The sequence below is a fragment of the Tyto alba genome, unplaced genomic scaffold, assembly GCF_018691265.1.
Source record: "Tyto alba isolate M040663 unplaced genomic scaffold, T.alba_DEE_v4.0 Super-Scaffold_13, whole genome shotgun sequence".
In the NCBI taxonomy this organism is placed as follows: Eukaryota; Metazoa; Chordata; class Aves; order Strigiformes; family Tytonidae; genus Tyto; species Tyto alba.
In genome coordinates, this window is record NW_024881275.1 from 24,049,012 (window position 1) to 24,072,282 (window position 23,271).

A 23,271-nucleotide genomic window follows, 5' to 3' on the forward strand; every position below is an offset into this window, starting at 1 on the left:
GCTGTCATATAAATAGAAAAGCTTTGACAATCAGTCTTCAGTTTCATAGTTTGCTTTGCTTTGGTTATAGTCATCAGTTTTTACTCTGTTACATTATTGGAAGAGAGCTGTGAGCTGTTTACTGCTTGGCTCCAAACAAAGGTGATTAAGCTGATGACTTCAATAGCTCCACTGTGAGCAATTGTTGGCTTTATGCAGAGTTTAGGTTGAAGGCTTTCTAACATTAATTTAAAATCCTCTGCCTCAAAAGTCAGTAATAAAATTCATACTGATGTAAACAGGATCAGGTTTTCACTCTAACTATCAAAATTCCTTCTGAGTGAAAAAGCTGAAGGAGTTATGTTCACCACACCAGTGGATTCTAAACAGACTTTTTGTCTTCTGGTATTAATCGACAATTTTTTCTAACGTGAAATATGTTTGTGATTTTATGTCTGTGTTCAGAAAGCTGTTTTAAAAACTGTCTTCCTTATTGCATGAGATGTGTGAGCAGACTCATGGAGTACAGCAGATAGCCATCCCCATTAGCAAAGGGTAGCATGCCTGAGGCATTTTATCAATTAACCTCGAGTCTGATACTGAAGATGTTGCAAGGATACATTTGTCATTAGAGTCACAATATGTAGACTATGGGCAGTAAGGGGTTAACTGTTCACATCTCTGTAAACACTTTTGCTAACAAACAGTTATACTCGTTAGTTTTATACTAAATGTAGAGAAAGAAGGATCTAGTTCTGCAAAATTCTGTGTGCCATATTTGTGTACCGATTGTTATGCTATGCTTATCGCTCATCAGCGTATCAGCTGGGAGTGAAGACATTTATCCAGTGTTGCACATGCATATAATCTTTATATTCTTCTTCATATATATGTATTGCAGAAGTGCTGATTAAGTAAGGTTTTTGTTTTATTTTTGTTTCTTTAGTGTGTGGAATATTTTCGTTAGCACAGGTAAGCAGTGAATCGTATATGCCATATATACCAAATATATACCAATATATAAACCACGTATATCTCAATATATATTAAAAAATACATATCATATTATAACGTGTAAGATGTTCAGTTTTATTGCAGGTTCCATATCAAAGAACAAAAAACTTCTGTAGGAATAGATTTCAAAGCCAAGGTGTAACAGTTCTTTGATTTGTATCCTCATGGTAAAAATACCTTTCCCCAACAATCTTGATATGTTAAACTTTTATTAAAAATAAAGGGATTGTGGTAATTTTATTTTTTTGATGAGTTTACAAGTTAATCATGATAGGTTGTACATACAGTTTTAGAAAAATCATTTGGATGATCTTTGAAGATATACAGTGCATATGAAATCTTATTTTTTATGCATAATCAAAACTGAAATTTTTACATATCAATAAGATTTTTCAGAAGGCTGTCTATAGTGTTATATGCTATAAGCTTTCAACACAGATTTAGTATTGATGGTCAAGTAGCTACTGAATGCTGAATGACTGAACAATGACCTTGTGAACATGCAAAATTGTGTTCTTACGTATATGCAGTTTCCCATAGTATATAAAGGCATTTTAAAAAATGCTAACCATTTTAGGGAACAAATAAAGACTAAGCAGTGAGAAGGTGGTGTTCTTCTCTGAATCACTGGGATTAACAACAAGTTACCACTTGAAAGGTTTAATTACTGAAAGGGGAAAGGAATGGAGATTCACAGGGAAAAGAACTAAATAAAATATGTTACAGTTGCCCTTAAAACCACACAGAATATTTTGTGCAGTACTTTTTCAGAGAAAACTGGGTTATCACGACAGATCCATGCCTAAGAAGTAGTTCAGAATAATACTGATTTTTTAATAACATTTCTGAGGAAATAGCTGTAAATTCGTTCTGAAAAGCCTGTGGGATCTTCCTGAATGGAAAGTGCTAGGGAGAGGGGTTGTTACCACTACTGAAGTTGCTTGGTCTGTTTGTAGGTTTGCCAGCCATCAAGTTTTGAACTCTGTGGTGTGTTATGTTATTTTACAAAGTTTAATTCTGAACAGTTCAGTTATTTCCAAGAGTGAAACAAGAAAAAAAAAAATGCTGTCAAAGAAAAAGAAACTCAGACAACTTTCGTCTGGGAAACTCTTGAAGCAGACTTGATAATTGCTGTCAGTATGGTCACCACGTCAGAGATGTGTTGTTCTCTCTTCTTTTAAAGATATGCATGCACTAAGTGATGCTGAAATATTTCTCTTGGGAGAGATTTCCTCAAACTTTATCTGAACTTTATGTGAAATCCTGTAAGGATGATATCTGGTGGCCACCTCATTCTCTGTGCAACTGGTGTTTCTGGTGCTTGTGTTTGGGCACCAGAACTGAAAAAAATTTCATATGGAGCTGTCAGATGTGTTTTGATGTTACCTGTCCCACAATACAACGCTGTGGAGAAATTCCCTGGACTGATTCATGTGGGGACAAGGGCCAAACTGGTGGGAGGGAGTGAAGAAGCAGATTGAAGAAGGGTCAAAGCAGATGAGGGAGGAAGGTCCTGTGATTCAGTGCACAGCGAGTTCAAGGAATATATGGGAACCAGTGGGGATGGCAGGCTGAGGGAAGCAGCAGTATATGCGACAAGGGAGTATGAGCATGGAGGGTGCTATCTGGAAAGAGACAGGTGGTTGGAAAGGACAAGGAACTGGGAAGTGGTTAGGGAAAACAGGAAAAAAAGCTCCCAAGGTGTTAGGTAGATCTAATTAAGGAGCTCAAGACTGGCAGCCATTGATGAGAGATGATGCCAAGACGACGATAGTCCTGTGTGAGTTGAGGGGGGGAAAAACTGATGGTAATGCTGTCACAGTGCATACATGTAAGAGTCTGAATTAGCAGCTTGTGGGTTGCTTTAATGCTTTAAATTTTTATATTGTGTGTTGTTATTTGAACTTAATGCTTGCCGTGTGAGTTTTTGCTTATGTGCAGGGATATCATTCTTCAGAAAAAACCTGGATTCTGTTTATGTGACTATGCAGGGCAGAAATTGCTCTGATTCAGGAACTGATGGACAGCTGAATGAATCACCCTTGCTGTGAGCGTGGGGGTGAGAGGGCAGGCAGCACTAGTCAGAGGGTGAGGAGAAGCTAGGAGCTGTGATGGATACGTCCTTTTCATCCCCCGCTGCTAGCATGGATCTGTTAGAGTCTGTCCTTTCCCATGGAGGGGCTTTTTTGTTTTTTTTTTTTTAAGTCGAGGCTGTTAAAGTTGAATGCAGCCCAGTACCAGTAAAATGGTAATATGACCCCATGCAGTGTTTGGCACTGGATAGCAGCTCTTCAGGACAGCCAGAAACTTTAGAAGGGGCAGGAGAGAATGCAGGTGTATAGAGTTCCCCATTAGCAGCCATTACAGCCTGCTAATGGATAACTTATTCCTGTCCTGGTGCAAACATGTTGACTGTTTTTTTTTGTGTGTGGGGTTTGCTAATGAGCATATCTAGAAAACTATTTTTAGATTAAAAGGATTTGCAGTGTATCTTCCATTGCTCTCATGAGGAATGTCCATTAAAAAAAAAAAAAAAAAAGCGTTTAAAAACTTTTCCATCTTTAATTTTTTCAAACAAAATTCGAGATGGTTAATATGAGAAATTTTAATGAGAATTAAGTTTCTAGTAAAATCAGTTTTATGGGAAGCACGATGGCAATTGAGTTATGAAAGCTGTACAGGAAAAGTGTGTATATTTGTTAGGATAACAAATGTATCCTTTTGTCAACATTATGGGAGTAAGTAATTTTCTAGTGTCAGTTAAAATGAGAAGTTAAATTCCAAACTGGAAACAAATTTTTTAAATAAATAAAATGATACAACATTTCAGAAGAGCTTTTTAGGGATGTGGCAAATCATCATTATATAGACTGTGAAAGTACAGTATGTGTTTCAATGAAAACATCTTCTAACACAGGTGGATATCAAACTGAAAATAAGCACTTGTATATGAAGGAGAGGTTTATCATTGTTGCTCACTGGTTGCAGTGTAGACTCCATTGAATTCAGTACCAAAATATCCAGTAAGAAATTGACAGGTGGAAAGAAACAGTCTGTAGGAGAGCAGCAAATGAAAATACCATGATGTTTTCTTGACAGGCAGGGGCTCTGTGCATCCTGATTAGGGATGCTGCAGAAATAGACCACAGGCACCTGGCAAGGCAACAGACAAGTACGTGCAAATTTATAATGCATGCACTTCGCATGCACTCTCACAGATCTGTTTTAAATAAGTCCCCATGAATATGGAAGACGCATCCCTTTGGACCCACCAAAGGCTGTGAAGCTGCGAGACAGGAGGAGGCCCTTTTCTCTCGGAAGCTGTGAGCGGCTGCGTGGTCGAGCAGGGCTCTCGTGGGTGCGTGGTGGAAGACGAGAGCGAGCTGGCGTCCCGGCCCTGGGGTGCCTGGCGGGGTGGGGAGGGGGAGCCCAGCACGCCGGTGGCTCTGCAGGAAGCCCCGCTGCGGGCAGGCTGCCTGCAGCAGCACGCTGCCCTGGGACTGGGGGGAGCAGCCGCCGCGCTGCCCACGCGGGAGCAGCACCCTCACGGGGAGCCCACGGAGGCTGCCCCACTCCAGCCTCACCCTCCTGCACCACCTCCAGAGGACAGCTCTGGTTCACACCCAGCCTGAGCTGCCTTCAGAAGTGCCTCAGCAGAGTCTTCTCCTGGCACAGAAAAGGTGATGCCATCGCTTCTGGCACATTAATTCAAAATAAAGAAAGCATCTCCTGTTTTCTCGTTAATTTTCTTGACACGGTTTCTACAAAACCTTTCTCCATTCATTGAAGCCTTCCTTGAAACCTTTCTCATATAAATCTGTTGCGGTTTTAAAAATCTATTTTTAGTGTTGTCTATTTTGTCTTGTATTGAAATAGATCTGAAGCATTTTCAGCGTCCATGTTGATACCTCTTCATTTCTTTCGCCTTAATTCTTTTGCCATATTTCCTTTATTTCTGATGTTTTACTGGAGCAATATTTCTTAGGTTGGTTCTATCAATGTAAATACAAAATACAAATTGCTGAATAAATACAAAGGTAAAATCTTTCCATTTTAATCATGTATTTCTGGTATGTTTGGTTCTACTCCACCTCTCTGATAGACTTTGATTTCTGCTTATGTGCAAAAGGGAGGCACTTTAAGTACCAAAGCCTCACTTTTGGCATTCATAATTTTTCCTCTGGCCACTGGTCTAAACTTTTCTTTCAAATTAAGTATCGTATGCATTTTGATGGAGCACATTAAGCTCATTATGCACAGTAGTTTTAGAGCACAAGAACTTACAATTTAAATATATCATGTGCTTTGATTAACTGCTTTAAGTGCAAGACTGTCAAGGGAGAATGTCAGTAAAGAGCTAAATACTAAAAGGCTTTCAGAAAGAGAAAATGTTAAAAATTTAAGAGGAGACATTCATTCTGTCAAAGTGTTTCAGGATTTTACTTCTACAGCTGTTAAGCAGAACAGTAATACAGTTACAGTCATGTTTTAAGAAGTTGGCTCAAAGTATAAGTAAAACGGTGGGGCTTTTTATGTTGGATTGGGGATTTTTTAGGAGGAAAAAGAATGGGAAGGAGAAAGGATCAGTACACATCTTGTTAATCCTTTATTTTGCCATTTCTTTCATTCAGAATGAGTAGCTGTACTGTCAGAGCTGAGCACGCCTGCAAAAGCTTGTTTGTACAGAGCATCACAAGACTCTCTGACTTAAGAGCTAGCCACTTGCTCATGCTCCCTCTCCCAAGCAAAGTCCAAACCTGGTGTCCTGCTTAGCACTTGCTCTTGGCCCTAGTGACACTGTTAACCTCCTGAACCATATTTTCCTTCAATATGACTCATCACTGTAAATGATCTCTTTCTTGCAATACTTATTTCTGCTACTCCCTTTTACCTGTGTCATCCCACTTTTTTTTTATTTTCCCTCTGGCTCTCTCTTTAAGTCTCTTCAAAGACCTGCTCATAGAGTCAGCAACTTATGATGGTAATTCCCAAATAAATTCTCAATTTTCTCTTTAACCTTTTCAAGAGTAAGGGCTGCAATGGAATAATGCAGAGGTTTAAATCTGTGTCTTCAAGTCTATTCACATTTTAGAGCCTTCTATCAAGCTCAGTCCAAAAAATATTTTTGAAAAATTTCTCATATTTTCCTTCTTCAAAAGCAAAGGTGTTAGTATCAGACTTGGTTTTGTTTACCATTTCATTCAGTTAACTGAATTGTCTCATTATCATCCAGTAAAGAGACATTACAAGAAGCTCGAGAAAATAAGTTACCAGAAAAACAGTAGAATCCTTCTCAGATGCAAAATTAATGGAGGAGACAATGAGAGAATTCATTTCCTGAAAGGACAGAGGCTCCTTTTCTTTCTGGCTCTGGCATGGGTGACGCAGGGAAAGAAGAGAGGGGGAAATACAAGAAAAAAATAGTAGCCCTCTCCATTAAACAAGCCTTTCAGAGCACAAATATCTGGCTCTTTTGCGTCTCTCCCTCCACAAGATGCACACCCGATGATGTAGAGATGACCCTTTTGTAGAGCGAGCTCTGCTGAGGCACTTCTGAAGGCAGCTGAGGCTGGGTGTGAACCAGAGCTGTCCTCTGGAGGTGGTCCAAGTCAGAATAAAGAGGCAGGGGATGCACTGAGCTTTTCTCTGCAGAAATGACCAAAGCCTGCTGCCTCTACACCTGCAGGGTTTCGTGTGCTCCCGGGGTTTGGAGCAAGAGTGGTTTTCTGCATGGTTCTTTGGGGAACAATCTCAGAGCCCCGCTGCTTTTCCTGCTGGTGGGATTTGCTGGCGGGGGGCTGTGGCATGGTGCGGGAGGGTAAGGCAGCCTCCGTGGGCTCCCCGTGAGGGTGCTGCTCCCGCGTGGGCAGCGCGGCGGCTGCTCCCCCCAGTCCCAGGGCAGCGTGCTGCTGCAGGCAGCCTGCCCACAGCGGGGCTTCCTGCAGAGCCACCGGCGTGCTGGGCTCCCCCTCCCCACCCCGCCAGGCACCCCAGGGCCGGGACGCCAGCTTGCTCTCGTCTTCCACCACGCACCCACGAGAGCCCTGCTCGACCACGCAGCCGCTCACAGCTTCCGAGAGAAAAGGGCCTCCTCCTGTCTCGCAGCTTCACAGCCTTTGGTGGGTCCAAAGGGATGCGTCTTCCATATTCATGGGGACTTATTTAAAACAGATCTGTGAGAGTGCATGCGAAGTGCATGCATTATAAATTTGCACGTACTTGTCTGTTGCCTTGCCAGGTGCCTGTGGTCTATTTCTGCAGCATCCCTAATCAGGATGCACAGAGCCCCTGCCTGTCAAGAAGATACACCAGGTCATGCAGCTATTGTGTACAGAGTATTTTCTGAAAAGTAGAAAAATAATAGTAACCAACATCTTAATTATTCCAAATGAGTGCTTGTATTCTGTATTTTTGAATTTCATTCTTAATATAATGGTTTCTTATTGATGTAGAGATGACTGAAAGTGCATGGGAATGATGGAAGTATTCATTGGCATTCAGTTCTTCAGAAGAGCTCTTTTCTGTGAAAAGTTGAAATGCATCATTTTTGGTACCTTAACTCATTTGTCTTACGGTAAATGAACTGGATAATGTTACTATTAGGGGATAGATTAGTGAACAGTTTTTAAATAAAATTGATATGACTGCAATCCCTCTACACAGAACTAATTGGTGCCATTTTACAAAATATCCTTCATGTCTGACGACAGATCAATTTTAAAGCATTAGTAAGTACTTAATTACATTTCAAAAATGTAATTGTCTTTCCATTACATACCTACTTCCTCTAATTGCCCTTCTTGTCTTCACTGGACTTTGATTCCTGCTTGGAGCGTTTCTTATAATGTGTGTGCATGTACCAACTGCATTACTATAGCAAGTAAACATAGTTTCTTATATCTGCCTCCAAAAAAGGAGATCACTGAGACAAAGTAATTTCCCAGAAGCCAGATATTTTGTTAAAGATTTCTTTTTAACTTTTTTCTTCTATGTATCTTTTCTTAGAGTCAAGTAGATCAGTTTACATCTATCTGTGACAAACTCAAAGTGCACTCTAGCCAGCAGTTACCAGGGGAGAGGTTTAACTAGCTGGAGACCCTGCTCCCAGGAATCTTCCCCTCTCTTAAGGAGTTGCCCGTAAGTGGATTTTTAAAAGTATTTATAAATTTGGGACAGATACGCTAATTACAAAATCAGACAGATGGGATTCACCTTCAGACATTTTTTCTAGAATAGCATTTTCTAACTAGAATGCATTAGATTGACCATCAGTGAAAACAAACGAATCTACAAATGTCTTAACATACAGCACGTAAAAGTCAGTGCTGTAGATTACGTCCTGCAGACAGATCAGGTGCTCTGTTGAGTTTTTGGGAACAGATATGGGGAGGTCTGTGCATGTGTCAGTAAATTTGTGAGGACTTGTCAGAAAAAAACTTTCTGAAAACACGTTGGTATGTCTGCTGTCAGTGAAAGGTGAGGAGAGAGGGAGGGATTGATTAGTACAGTTTGGATGGTACATTTGTATGGTATATACTTAGGGCAGACTGTGGTATTACATTTGCATGAGTTAAGTCCTCCGTTTATCGAAGTGTTTAGTTATGTTATATGATTGTGTTGGCAAATGTCTGCACATAAAACACTAATACAAGTTTTTCTCTGTTCGGACTTGCATGCTGCAAATTAAGGTCAAGCTGTTTTATCTAGTTGAATATTTGTAAATATTTAGCATTGTTATTTTAAAGATGCTTCTCTGCTTGAACACGCAGTGTGCAAATTGAAGCCTGACTGGTTGACTGCCTTGGGGAAAAGGGTTGCTTGCTCTATGTTGGTAAAGACCACCAAGAACTTTGAATTTGGAGCCTTGTGCCTTGCTGCTTTTATAGATGGCAGGTGGTATCTAGTCTTTTCTGAGCTTGAGAAAGAAACGGGGAAAAAGAACAGTGAGTTTGGAGACGCCTGTTTCTGTTATATATCTACCTGGAATAGGATGAACTGGTGGCTCTGCTCCTCCTCAGTTGCATGACTGTGAGCTGCTCTGGTGCATAATTTTAATTTCTCCTTGGTAACCTTTACTTAGGGGAAACTACTGCAGTGTGGTCTCTGAAAACAGTGCATCAGGTTTACTGCCTGGAGCACGTCCGCCCCTGTACTGCCGGTGCCTGGCTGGTCGATGCAGGTGGGGTGGTGCTGGCACGCACGCCAAGAGCTGTGCTTGCTCCCTGCCCTTCCCCGTGCACGGCGGGGAAGGTGCGGGTGCCCAGGCTCCATCGCCCGCTCACACAGGGCGCCTCGCGGACTGCGCGGGCACTCGCTGCTGCCTGGCGCCTTGGTAGCAGATCAAGTGCGTGTCCTGCGTGGAGGGCTCGTTAGCAGCGTAACCCACACAGCCCGGTGCTTGAGAGGGAAAGGTGGGGATGTTACACAGGAGTTTCTGAATGTCTCAGCAAGATTGTGCGTCGTCTACCATCGCATCCTCCCGGGTTTTCCATGCTCCGATATAAACTCCCTTGTTCAGCATTAGAAACCTGCTCTTGTTCTGTACTGCTATCTCTTGCCAGTGTAAAGCGGGATAACTAACTCAGCATCAGGTGTGACTTTCTGATAGACGCTAGTGATGGTCATGGTGGGGGGGAGGCATCTCAAAAGGCAATGGTTTTGTTCAACCAAAATTTTAAGCCTTCTTTTGAGCAAAGGCTCATGGATTCATCAGCATCTTCCTTAGCATTTATGAGGTTGTAAGAGGTAGAGCCTGTGGACAGAATTACTTTCAGGAGAAAGGCTTCATGATGGGTGCTTGAACTAAAAGAGTCAATGTGGGTTTTATTTTGTTTTTAATAAAAATGGCTTCACCACCCACACCACTTTTTTTTCAAGAGAGGGACTAGCATTCTATTGAGACAGACATTGCTGCATGTCTTGCTTTGTCTTTAAATCGAGTTAACATGGATCATGGATCTGATTTGACCTGCACAGCTGTGTATAATACAAATGAGAAAATTAAAAATGACCCGACTAGAAAAACTTCACTGGAGCTAAGAAGCAATGAACAGTGTGGAAGACAAGAATTCCAGGTGACTAAATATACAGTCACGTGAATATGTTAAAATATAGTACTGTATGTACCATTTTCAAAAGATCGATTTATTTTTGATTAAAAAAATACAGTTAAATCAGATCTCTCCTGAATGTTCTGGCTGTCATTTTCTTTAGCCAGTAGAAACCTGCCTTTCTGGTTTATGAATCCATGGTGCTAACATGTAAAGCAAGATGTTATGACTCATTCAAGCAGTTCTTTGTTCTCTCTTGAAAGCATTGCTGATTATATTTTCAAATATACTTGGGTTTACCCCTAAGAAGGCAAGCCTCTAGCAAGTCTGAGCGTAATACAAGGCAGATTATGTAATTTTTGCAATGCCATATGATGTGAATGTAATCCTGTTAACATCTTCTAGTTTTGCAGTTTTGCTGAATTTTGTTGTAATTTTATCAGGGGAGAAATAAGGTGGCTTTTCTTAGTTTGCAAAACTTTCTTCAAATGCAGTAAAAATGTATTTCAGGAATAAGAAGTAGCTATTGAGGGTTTCATCAGCAAAAGTGCTTTCTTAGCTTCCCTTGAAGAGGCAATTTACTTGCATGAAACCCTGAAATCATGTGGCTTAAAATGAGAGCTTTAATTGAAAATGAGGTTGCAGTGGTTTCAGCAAGGGTTAGTGTTTTACCTGAAGAGTGTTCCTCAGTGCTGGGAAAATAGGAAGTTAAGGAAGGTGAGGTTAGAGGGGTGTCAGATACCTGCTGGCTCTCATCCTGGCAGTTCCCTCGCGAAGCACTGCCAGGGGTACATGCGGGCATTGCTGAAGGATCTGAAAGGGATTAGCAAGGAGGGCTATGGAGACTATTGCACACAGTCTGTGCTGAGTACTGCTGTAGAGGTGGAGAACCCCCAGCCATTGTAAGCTGGATGGTTTTGCTCAGTGTTTCCTCACAGCTGGACCACGTGTTTCTGCAGGATCTGCAATGATGCAAGTGTTAACCAAGCTGTGTCAAGAGAGTAAATTAACAGGCATTTATGTTTTCTTTCAGCCTAGCAATATAAGTAAAAAGCAGTTAAACAGCTTTTTTACCCATTGTTGGGATTTATCTTTGGAAAGAAAGAAGGGAGTCTTTAATTTCAGCCAAACCAGGTGTGAAATGTGTGTTTCTTGGGGCTAGCACACTACCTTTAGCCTCCACAGGAGGAAAACCCGTCCCAAAGACTCTTTACATAGAGCCCATTGCAGTCCTCAGCTGACTGAAGATGACTTCCAACGAAGAAGGCTAGCCAATTCCTAAACTGGTAAACTCCTGTGAGATTTAAGCTTCTTTGTTACCCTAGTATCACTGATTACTCCCAGGGATGTGTGTTATTATTGTAAGATGCCTAAATGGAAAATTGACAGCCTCATCTTTGCTGCTGAATTACTATTTCTTAGTTCTGCTAATAAAACCAACTGATGCTGTGAATAATGGTGCTGGTCACACAGAGAGTGAGAAGCTCATTGAAAACAAACAGATTTGAGCTTTGCCATTACAGAAACTCACCATGTCTTTGGTGGGCACCATGCTGTGTCCCCTGTAAGCCATGGTGCAGCTAGCCCTTTCTATGCCTTCTGCAAGGGTTTATTAACCACACTTTGGTTAACCATGTCAAAACCCTGTGGCTCTGAGCAGCTGATGGTGGAGCCCCTTCTGTCTATAATATTCTTTTAACATTTAGCACCCAGTTGGAATTGTTGCCATCTTCTATCTGTGGGTCAGGGCTGCTTGTTTATTTTGAGCTTTTCCTGTGGCTGTTTCTAAAAAAGCCTGTGATATCCTAAATTCCCAAGACATTCTTGTACTGTTTAAATGGTAAGGGAAACAGTTCCAATGGTGAAGGTAATTTGCCTTATATGACCTGTGAATGATGAGATAACTCTGTGCATTTTAGTGGGACATCTCTCCTACTTATTTAAATAACAACTGATTTAAAGATAAAATGAGGCAGGTCAATTACTGTTTCAGTCTTGAATCCCTGCTGTCTAGTAATTTAACCTGCATTGTAAAATTTTTAAGGTGTGCTTTGTTTTGTTTTGTTCCTGTCATTTTGCTGTAGTGCTTCTCATAGTCACTCTATAGCTGAGGGGCTGATTCTTTTCTCTCATTGTTCTTACAATCCAAGTTCAGTTTCTTGTTGAGAAATCTGATGATAAAATCACTGTTTTACTCTGCTTTATCCGGAATGTTAAAATGAGGTTTAGTGAATTTCTGCTTACCTCCATCATGTTTTTCCCCAAATTGTTTTCTGTTTTGTGGCTGATCGTTAAGTCTCACCGTGTGTGCTGAGCAAATCTGTAATTATAGTTGCTTAGCGTAAATGTCCTCTGCAATGGCATTTAGACTGTTACACACCGAGAACCTTTCAAGAACATCTCCTCATTTAGGCAAATATACAGTAAATCTGATGAACAGCATAGACAGTTCCCAGCCTATCAGAGACGTTTACCTTCTCATGGCTTGTTTAGACAGTGTGGCCACCCCAAATTGTTGTATTGGCCCTGCCCATCTGCCTAGGTACAAATACTGACCAAATTCACCTGATGAAAAAAAATAGATATATCTTCACTGTCATTATGTGATTGATACATCACCAGCAAAGCTAAATTAAATGACTTTTAAATCAATATTATTTGCCATTTTAATTTTGAAATTATTTGTTCGTACGCTAAAAAGTGAAATATCACAAACGATATCCCACAGCTTCCTCTTCCTGTTTCTTTTCTCTCTGGTGATTTTACTACAGTCTAAGAGTTTATACAATATGACACAGTTAACCAAAACTTAATTATGAGTTATGTCCGTATTTTCTTGTGGAATTTGGGACTTCAGTAGTCAAAGGCTCTAACTTATTCTGCGGGGGGATCATTCTGTGTAGTTTTTCTTAGTCTTCCTAGTCTGTTTGTTGTTGGCGGCCAGGCGAACCAACAAATAAGAGGCATTCAGGTGGAAGTGAGCTTTTTATAATTCATTCTCAATGGTACAGTGCTGTTTGCAATATTGTTCCCTGCATTGTTTGCAAATACTGGCATAGACCCTTAATGAAGTACTATTCAAGAAAATAATGTGATTATTTCAATTCAGGGTGTTGCATGGCTCCCACTTTTACTATCAAAATTATTTTAAAAGAAAAAAAATAAAATCTAACCTTCTTCACAAAGAGTAGAAGCAGAGCAGCTAATGATATATTATTTAGATTTTAAGGGCGAAGTTTTGCCTCCTGATCTTTGCTATCGGAGTTGGAGTGACAGATCTGTACTGGAAGGAAGAGAATGATTTTAGAATTAAAATATGTCATGGGGATTACAATTTTGATCAGAGAACAAATTTTCTAGAATAATTTAGTTTCACTGGGATCATGCTTATGCAAGTACACTTGGGTGGTTTTTTTTTTTTTTGTTGTTGTTTTGTATTTTGTAATTATTGACCTGCCAGCTACCTAGTAGTATTTACAGAATGATTGATTAAACATGTATGCGGGCAAAATATTTTCTTCTGTGCAGCTGAAATTTGTGTTAAAGGGACTGAGAACTGCCTCCTTTTTTTTTTCTTGGACAAAGCTAACTGAATGCATGAATGCCACTGCACATAGCTGACAAAGGCAGAGAATCTTTGTGAAAAGGCTCTGTAAATTCTTTCCCACAGAAGTCAACGAAAGGGTCAGTTGTCCTGGGCTACGTATTTCGTCACTTAAACCTAGCGGAGATAGATTACTTTGGACTGCGCTACTGCGACCGAAGTCATCAAACGGTGAGTAAAAGACACAGCAGATTGGATTTTCCATACGTAAAAATTACTCTGTTTGTGTTGTTTGCCTGTAGAGCTTTAAATTGTCATAGTTTCACTAAAGTATTTCCTGGCTCAGGTTTCCAGTAATGATTTCTTTGTGGGTTTTTTTTTGCATTAAAGTCTTGGAATAGCTATTACTATCTTAGGAACAGAATCAGATGCTAAATGTTGTTGAACACTAAATGAAGAAAGTATAAATAGTACAAAATTATGATATGAAAGGAGGATTAACATTTTTTTCCTTTTAGTAGTGTGCCCTGAAGCCAGTACTTGGTGCACTGTGCTGTCTGGCTTTGCTTGGCCCTGTGGTGTCTGGGAAGCAACATCTCTGAGCGTGTGACAGGCTGCTTCGCTTGGACCGCTTGATGAATGCCTGTTTCAGAGTGTATCTTATGGTCGGTGCTGCCTGTTCACTGGTAGAGCCCCAGAAGTAAGGGTGTTGGCAATGACACTTTCACTTCACCTTAACAACCTCTGTGTCCTTGAGCCCATGCTGTCTTGAGCCTTCTTGACCAGGACTCACTAGATGTCCGAGAGCTTTTTCCACCAGGAGATTACAGTTCTAAATAAGTAAGAAAATTGAAACACGGGCTGAAATGTTTCAGCCAAAGCGGGTCTTGGGGCAGTGCTGTCTGGAGTGTCACCCCCTAAATGGCCTGTGCAGGGTTGTTGCAGTCAGAGGTGAGGAACAGGGGGATGCTCAGCAGGTGGGACTAGCACTGTATTCATAGCATGGTCTTCATATTACCTTAATTTTATAAAAGGAATAATGCCTAGCCTGTGTTTACATTAAATCAAAGAGATACGCTTTTAAAGTCACTGTTCTGAGCTGAGAGTAATGCACAAGACCCTGACCTCAAGAGATGCCATATTTCATTTAAAAATAATAGTAAGTTATTGAATTGGCTAAATATTTGCAGGTTTCTTCTGGTTAGCTGAAGTTGAACATGTAGAGACTGAAGTCAGAATAGTATTAGCAGAAGATCATTGGCTGCTGCTGAGTGCTCCAGACTGCCCTACTCACTGCATTTTTATTTCTGTGCCATAGTACAGACATTTATGAATTTGATTCCTTGATAAACTTCTAACCAAGTTTCATTCCATAGAGATGAAAGTCAGATTCAGCTGTGAACTAAAGGTAGACTGATAAAAGCAGTATTTCTGATTAGGAAATTGAGGTGTGAATGAAGAGCAGGTAGATATTATTTTTCTCTCAAAAGTGTTTCCCTTTTTCCTGTAGAGGCAAATAAAATAGGAATGGTTATCACTGAGAACATTTTCAGAGGCGTATGCACTGTGTATTTAATGTTGTGTACGGCACTATGAAAATAAGGGAAGATTACATCTCTTCTTTGAAAGACTTTAATGCATAAAGGCACATTTTAGGACATACCCAGCATACAGACCGGATGATCTGATTGTGTGGTACTAGTGCATTTTGTATGATGGTAGTGTGCATGAGCTGTAGGCCATAACCCCGTTACCTCAGCCTCTCCAAATAAATATGCAGCCTTTTTGCCTTTTTCTTTCACAAGACTCTCTGGTGGTCTAAATTTAATGTTAGCCTTTGCCTTTAGTCTCTGGCCAGCCCAAGGCCAGGAAGCCACTGTGCTTCTTGATTTTCCCACGGTTCAGGAAGGTGCTCACCCCACTTCGCCCGTTTGCCTCCCTGCCGCCAGTCATGTCGCGGGGTTACAGTTTGCACTAGCACTGCCACGGAGCTCCAGCCTCCCTCAGCGTGGAGGTCCGCCAGCCCGTGTTTCGCTGGGCTGCCGCACCGGCGGGCAGGCGCCCGCGTGTGTCCGGTCCCCAGGCCGGAGCGCGTCCTGTCGGCCCCCGCCGGCGGGTTTCCTTTGCTGGGTTGTCCCAGGGGTGCACATCTGCTCCGGGCGGGCCTGCAGCCGGCAGGCAGCCAGGAGGCACAACCGGGGGAGGCCAGAGCGGTGGGACACGTCACGGAGTGCACCTGCCCTGCCGTGCTGCCCCGGCGACCAACCATGTCTGCGCTGCAGGTTGCACCTGGGGTGTGCTGTAGTGAAATGTGGAAATGCCTGTTCCTGTTTGTGCATGGGTAATGAAAAGTTGATGCTGTTTTACCTGGAAAGTCCGTAAATGAGTAAACCTGTGCTGCTGTGTTTAGTTTTACGTGTTTAATGGCAATTGTTGCTAGCTTGCTATTTTTAGTGAAGTCTTGTAAGCTCTTAAGAACGGCCAGTATAGAGGGAAAGCCTCCATGCAAGAAACAACACCTTGTGCTTTAGCTGTAAATGTATATGCAGTTGCTCACTGAATATGGCTAAAACTCTCTGGGCTGTTAGTCTTGTAATGGCTGGCAAGATGCCTACATTTGAATTTTGGATTAGATATGTTTTAGATCGGCCACAGTAGATTTCCTAAGGGAAGAGGAAAAAGGTTACCGTGATATTTAGTTTTAAAACCATGCTCCTGAGATAGTCTCAGGGAAAGGTGTTTGAAAGTTTGGCTACCTATTAATACATAGCTTGTGGTGGGGAATACGTTATTATTTGCTCTGTAAGTTTTTTTGTCACACTATGTATTTCACTGAATGATGAATAAAGCAGGGTGGACAAAACTATGTATTTTAAAGAACGCAACCCAGTCACAAAAGAGATGTGTTTTTATTAAGGGTTTGAAATAACTTGTTTAGCTATTTTCCTCATTGCTTTTGCATGCCTCAACACTTCCAGGTGGTCTTTTAAGCGCTGTGTTGTTGTGCTACTTCTTATGTGGGTGGTATTATAATTATTTTAGTAGTACTAGTAGGGCTCTAGTCAGTGAACAGTTTCACTGTGCTATGCAGTGTATGAATGCATAACATTAAAATGGTCTTCCTGAAGAGCTAACAAACTAATTAGCACATGAGAGAGAATAGCTGGATGCAGCAAAGAGGCTGACAGAACTAGATGGTACTGGGAAGACTTCATGAACAGTAGGATGAAGCATAAGTTGGATGACACTGTCTCTAGGGTAGTAGTTTGGTCTCGTTACACAAATTTTGCTTTATTGACGTTCCAGGTTTTCCCAGCATAAAAGTTGGGTAAACTGGTTAAAGAATAGTATTTAATTTGCAAGATCAAGCTCTGGAAGATTATGAGTTGCCAGAACAGTGTAAGCTGTATCTATCTCATGCTAAGGAAAACCAAAAAGTATCTTGTAATAATTAATTAAAATAGAACATTTAATAGTTGATTTAAAACATTGTAATAGAAAACTACACCTGAATGAACAGATGGGTCGATCTAATGCTGTAGGTTGTCTGTAGTGTTTCCTAAACTCTAATTGCTTTGATCGACAAAGTACCTGATGCTTTTTAGTGTAGTACATAAGTACCTTTTTTGGTGCAAATACTTTAAAAGTACGAGCAGTTTTCTTGAATGTCACTGAATCTCTCAGTGTGCCTCATCGTCAGCGCTGAGCCTTTTGCGTTGCTGCAGAGACTGCTGATGCTCAAGATGGTCAGTTGGGTCCTGATGGACAGGGCATTTTTGTCTTCTGCCTCACCTGACAGAAATGCTGGACATTGTGCCACATCTGGTATTTTCAGGTAAGACACAGTCACCACAGTCGGTGTTGCAGAAGTTGAAGAAACTTTGTTCTGCCTTTTAGGCTCTCATTGCTTTAGTATTTGGGGAAAATGGCCCCCCAGTGATGCACCTCTCCTTCAGTGGAGGAGGGCCCAAATGCCGGGTAGGCTGGTGTTTTGGGGCCGTGCCCCTCTCACTTCTGGTGCCCACTGTGCTGCAGCTCCCAGGTGATCCCCACGTAGCCCCTTTGCTGCTGCCTTTGTGGCATCTCTGCTGTGCCTTAGGACAGTCGTGCTAATTACTGTTCTGGCAGGAGGCCAGTATTTTCTTGAGGCACACAAAAGACAGAATGGAAATGGCAATTCTAGCACATAATATCTCGGGAAAAGCCAGCAGAATTTGACGAGGGAAAGGGTACTTTTGAAGCCCAAAGGCATTCCCATGTCAAATGACAAAAGTGTGCTGAAAAGAGTCATGCTATTACAGCTTCTCTTACAAAAAAGATTTTGAAACTCCCTTATTGCAGAAAACTAGAAAACCAAAAGCATTTTAAAGGTCTGTTGATAATAAAAACTTTTTTTTTTTTTTTTTTTTTTTAACTTCCATGAGCATGGCTTGCACCTTACAATCTCATATTGGTCAGATTGCACGTTCACCCTCCCTAACCAAACTCTTACGCTAAACCTGCATAACCTAAAGCTGCAGGAGACATGTCTGCATTGTACAGCTGGCTGTGATGCAAATATCTTTATTTTCTTATCCAATATAATGCTAATCTGAGCTATTATATACACAAGGTACAGCATACCGATGCTCTTTCAGGGCTTCAAGGGGAGAAATATAAATACAGAAAGCCTTATCAGCACATTAATTCAGTATCACAGCCAAGCTCATTGCCTCAGCCTCAGTTAGTTCAGGTGCAGTGCTGTGTGAACATGCATGTACTGCTCCAAGATCTGGAGCTAACATGGGATGGGTAGTGCTCTGTCTCTGTACTGTGCAGCCACTCTAGTGTAGATGTGTTTTTTCTTCGCTGCTATGAGGAAGGTCTGTTCTGAGCATGCAGACCTGAGAACACAGCAGTTAGGAGGTAGCCCATGGCAATAGATTTCACAGCTGCATAGCCCAGAGGGCACATGGAGACAGAGGCAAGAAGCTGAATTTTCTACTGTGAGTCGCTGTGCTGCAGTGAGCTGTGGCAAAGCTGAGCACAGAAGCCTGTGCCATGAATTGCATATTCCTGCAGTGCAAACTCATGCATTGGAAAGTTGTTTCTTGATCCATCAGTGTGATTAATAAGGTGACTGCAGCGTGCACAGATTGCCAGGTTACTGCACCAAATTGGATAGGGTAAAGGATTGAATAGGCTGTATGCAATTTAACTAGAGAGAGAAGGGCATGATTTTAACAAAAGGTTTGTTTACAATCAAAATTGTCTGTTCTGTAGGGAATTAATGTCATGTAGTATAGTGTATATTTTGATCTCAAGCTCTTAGAAAAACAGATGAACTGTACTTAGCTTGTATTTTGGTTTTGTATGGATTTTTGGTTTTGTATGGATCTGACATTTGCCCACAAACATGGTATACTAAATTAGCTAGAAAGAAAAAGTCTTGTGCTTGCTAAAATAGATGGCGTAGCTAGTGGAAAGAAAGCAGAGACTGACGATTAGAAGCTAGAAACTTTAGAAGACCTAGACAAAGCTGATGGTCAGGCGAGTTAAAGGCAGTAGGAGTAAGCTTTTAGAATGTAGCAGGATCAACAGGATACTCACACTGGCTATCTAATATTAAATCAATATAACTTCAGCATCTAATAAAGAAAAGACAGAAGTATTATATATATATTTGTATGTAGGAATTGCCTGTTGATTTCTTCTACAATAAGGATGTCCTGACCTTTGCAGATTCAGATTTTTTGCACTGATCATTTGCAGAAAAAAACTGACAAAGCAATTCTAATTGTTAGTGTTGTCCTAAGCTATGAAAATATCTTGATCATTTCAAATTATAATTGAAAAGTACTGCGTTTTCTCTTGAAAGTAGTGTTTTTTCCTGTTGTAAATGTGAACAAAAACTGGCATTGTGTGGCATGATGGGTACAGCTTCATAAGAATCTAATTAAGACAGCCTAGGATTTAGTTTGAAGTTGGTAAATTTTTCTCTGCCAGACACTTCATTGATTGATACCACAGCAAACATTTCAACCTAGTTAATATTTTGTTTCAAGCAGGTTAATGGAATTTGACCCAGGTTTAACCCTATGCAGATACAAGGAATGAACTTTCCAGATTTGTGGAAAAATTTTTGTAGTCATTTAAAAGGACTAAAGATGAAATACTGCATGGTGTTTGGATGCATACTGCTTACACATCTGGCTCATGTGGGAGCCAGATTTGTAGAATTACAAAGGACAGTAGAGCCTGTCTGTTCTTGGATATGCTGTACTTTAAAACATTATAAAATATTTTTATGTAAAAATTTAAAGGGAATTATTTTCTTTAATAACATTGTACATTTATAATCAGCCTTAGTAAATAAAAGAAGTTATTAAATTAAACTAATACTATATGGTCTTTGTAAATAACAGTTCGTAAATTAGTAGCTATCACTTTAGTATTTGGATAGCTGTATTGTTTAGGACTATTTAGAAATCATTATTTAATTTTTCCATTTCTTCTGCAAATGTTAAATTCACTTTCAGATTCACTTATCCCCTGCAGTTGGATGAGTATACGCTGGGCCCTCCACCCCTTTGCAGCAGTGATGAGCAGTTTATGAGGCAGATAACCCTTGATGTACATGCAGGAGAGGTGCAGGTGGGAAATTACTGAGAAGTGGCATGCTGGCTGCCAAACAGATAAAAAGACCGAGGCGGTGTGCTGGAGCTACTTTGGCATTCACGAATGCAGGGTTTGTTGTCAACACCTGCTGTGCAAGTGTACTGGATTAATAAGACACTGCTTTTTTTGTTTCAGTTCTCTTGGCACTTTAACGTGTGATCTCAAAACTGTAACTATAACCAACACTATATGTAGACACAAGCATTTAACAGACATCTAGTACACATTATTATGTATGTGTGCATATGTATGCTTAGAGGTCTCTGTTGTTGGGGTTCTTGATTTTGTAAATGTCCTCATCTTTATTGTCTAGAGTTGGCTTGAAAAATGCCTTTTCATTATCCATGAAATTCCATTCATCTTTGGTTTACAAATAAAATATTAGAATTCCTCCTCTCCTCCCCCCACCCCTTGCATTCTTCAGGAAAATTTTGGCAGCCTTTGAAATAATAAATAGCTACACAGTGATTTTAAGCGTGGGTTTGTGGCATTGCCACAGTGCTAAATACTTACTGAAGAAATGAGAAGGCAGACAAGATTCTTGCCTCTTCCCCACTGCTCTCTGTCCCAGAAGTAAACTGGTCTGAACTGAAGTGTTTAACTTCACCTACGCAGTACATGGATCTCAGGGCCCATGGTACGCTTGGAAGAGCGTATTTCTTTGTGCCAGCAGATGCTTATTTTCACTGCCACGAGTAGCAGCAGTCTGTTTTACAGGGATGAAGGCTGAGAGTGGAGTTCTTCTTGTTGGCTCAGTTTGGGGGAAGGAAAGGAAATGTTTAGTGATACGAATACAGATTTGTTCCCTCTCCTCTCTTCACTTTCCCTCTGAATCTGAACTTGCAGTTTTCCTTCTGAATTTTGCATCCCTCCCCCAAGGTTGGAAATTGCCTTCAGAAGACCATACAAATATCACTTGACTTGCCAGTCAAGTACAGCCTAGTGGGAATTAAGGATTCCAATGCAACTCTGTTTTGATTGTATTTACTACATGTGTCCATATGGTCTTTACTTACTTGGCTGAATCCTGGTTTGTCTCATGGTAGCCTGTGAATCACATGGATACACGAAGCTGCAGAGTTCAGGTTGCAGAGGCAACCATAAATCTATAACTGTTTTGTGCTCAGCTTGTAAACTTGAATAATGATCCATCAATATCCATTACTTTTTTTTTTTACAAATAGTCAGTCTACCTGTGCATGTAAAGCTAAACTGCAAACAGGATGATAGCGCAATATATCTTGAAGCTGAGTTCAGTTCAGTTCAGTTCAGGAGAATGTAAAGGAGTTATTCTGTGATAGGTTTTGATGTGCTTTTGGAACAGAACAGTGTCCATGTCTTGCAGTGTAACACAGAGCTGCCAATGATAAGCAAGTTAGCTTGACAGTGTGCTGTGATGCCAGGTTTGAGAAGAGGTCAGACCACATTCTGACCACATTGCATAGCCAGAACGTACACTGTGGAATCATTCTGCTTTTTTCTGTCTGTTGACTGTAAAATCTCTTCATCAGCCTATTGTGCTAGCTCAGATTATTGCTGATTTGGAGTTCTAATAGGGTGTTTGAACAAGTGTGACAAGTTTTTCTTTCCTTCTTACCTTCTGTTGAGGTAAGAGGGTTTATATTTGAATAGCTATTGCATGTATTAGATACAAGCATGTACTGAGTATTTTTTTTTTCTTCAAAATTTAGGAAATTTTCTTAACGAAAATTCCAAGATTTGAGATAGCAATGGCCAAGAACAAGGCATACAGTTACTTCTTTTGCAGGTGGATCAGCAGCTAATGGAAGTAGTTTGTTTTCATGTTTTGTCAAAATAATGATAATTGTTTACAACCACTTCTGAAATTAGTTTGAAATTAGAAAAATGCTCAAATGCTTTGTAGTGTTTTTCCCTCCCATATTTATGCTACTCCTTCTAATATTGAAATTTTTTAGTTCAGAGAAGTTCTTTGAATAGAAAGTGGAGATTTTTTGATTAATATTTTTTTTTTCTTATTCTCTGTAAGTTTAGTTCAGGGATGCAGGTAAAGAGTTTCTTTGTTCATCGGTCTGTGTAGTCCCTCAGTTAAAAAAGCTGTGGATACTAAAGGAGTAGATTCAATTTGCCTTAATTTGCTCTTTCTAGCAGCTGCGCTCTGCAGCCTTTTTGTTTGCAGTTTTAAGAAGGGGTGCCAATCTCAGCTGGTCCAGAAAGTTTGTGTATGAGGAAAGAAGACTGAAGAAAAGGAAGACAAGAACGGTCTTGGCAGCTGCCTCTGCACTTTCTTCTAAAACTGAATCGTAGAAATGTCAAGCTAAGGAAGAAATAACCAACTGGAGGGATTACAAGAGCAGGGTGCTGGTAACCTGTGTAGCTGTAATGTGAAGTACACAGCTGGTCTGTGGTCAGCGATAGCACCAGGATAACTTTTATTACAAGTTGGATAAAAGCGGGACAGTGTGATCAGTGAGAAACTATACTGCAGATTGTCTGTTGATTAAATGGCATGAGATATAACAGTTCATCCCTCTGCGGTATACTAAATTTACCTTGATTGTCTCTGACCCATTTGTCCAACTATTCCTGCAAACCATCTGATGGAAGAGTCTGTGCCCTCCCTATCTTGGTGCCACTTTTCCAGTTGTTCTCTCCCTCTGCTACTAGAAACTGTTTCTGAAAATGGGAATTAATTTTTCTTTGCTTCTAGTTAAGCCAATTTCTTCATACTTGGTGAACATGAAGGAAAATTGATCACTGTGCTCTTACAGCAATTTCTCAGGTGTTGGAAGAGTACTGTTATGCCTATTGTCCTCTACAGTCTTGTTTTTCAGAAAAGAAGGGAAGCCCCTTCATTCTTTACTTGTAGGTCTTGTCTTACATGCTTTGTTGTCACCCTGCTTAGGTTAATCTCCCAGGAAGAAAACAGCAAGGCTGCACATCTGTGTAGTAGCTATAACAGATCAGGTAGACACCAAAGGGTACTTAGTATTATACTGTAGAGCCAGCTTGTCACAAGTCTGAGATGTGGTGGCTCTTACCAAACAG

General features: G+C 40.7%; 1 protein-coding gene across 6 annotated transcripts in view; it reads left to right on the forward strand.

The window, feature by feature from the left end:
• The window catches only part of EPB41L4A (erythrocyte membrane protein band 4.1 like 4A), a 138,728-nt gene that overhangs the window by 40,508 nt on the left and 74,949 nt on the right, over positions 1–23,271 (forward strand). For 5 of the 6 annotated variants that reach the window (XM_042787991.1, XM_042787993.1, XM_042787994.1 and 2 more), the window contains exon 2: positions 13,714–13,818. In XM_042787991.1, the coding sequence (XP_042643925.1) occupies positions 13,714–13,818 (105 nt within the window). Of the gene's footprint in view, positions 1–13,713; positions 13,819–14,207; positions 14,253–23,271 lie in introns of those variants that run through there. The other variant, XM_042787995.1, reaches the window with a different exon arrangement.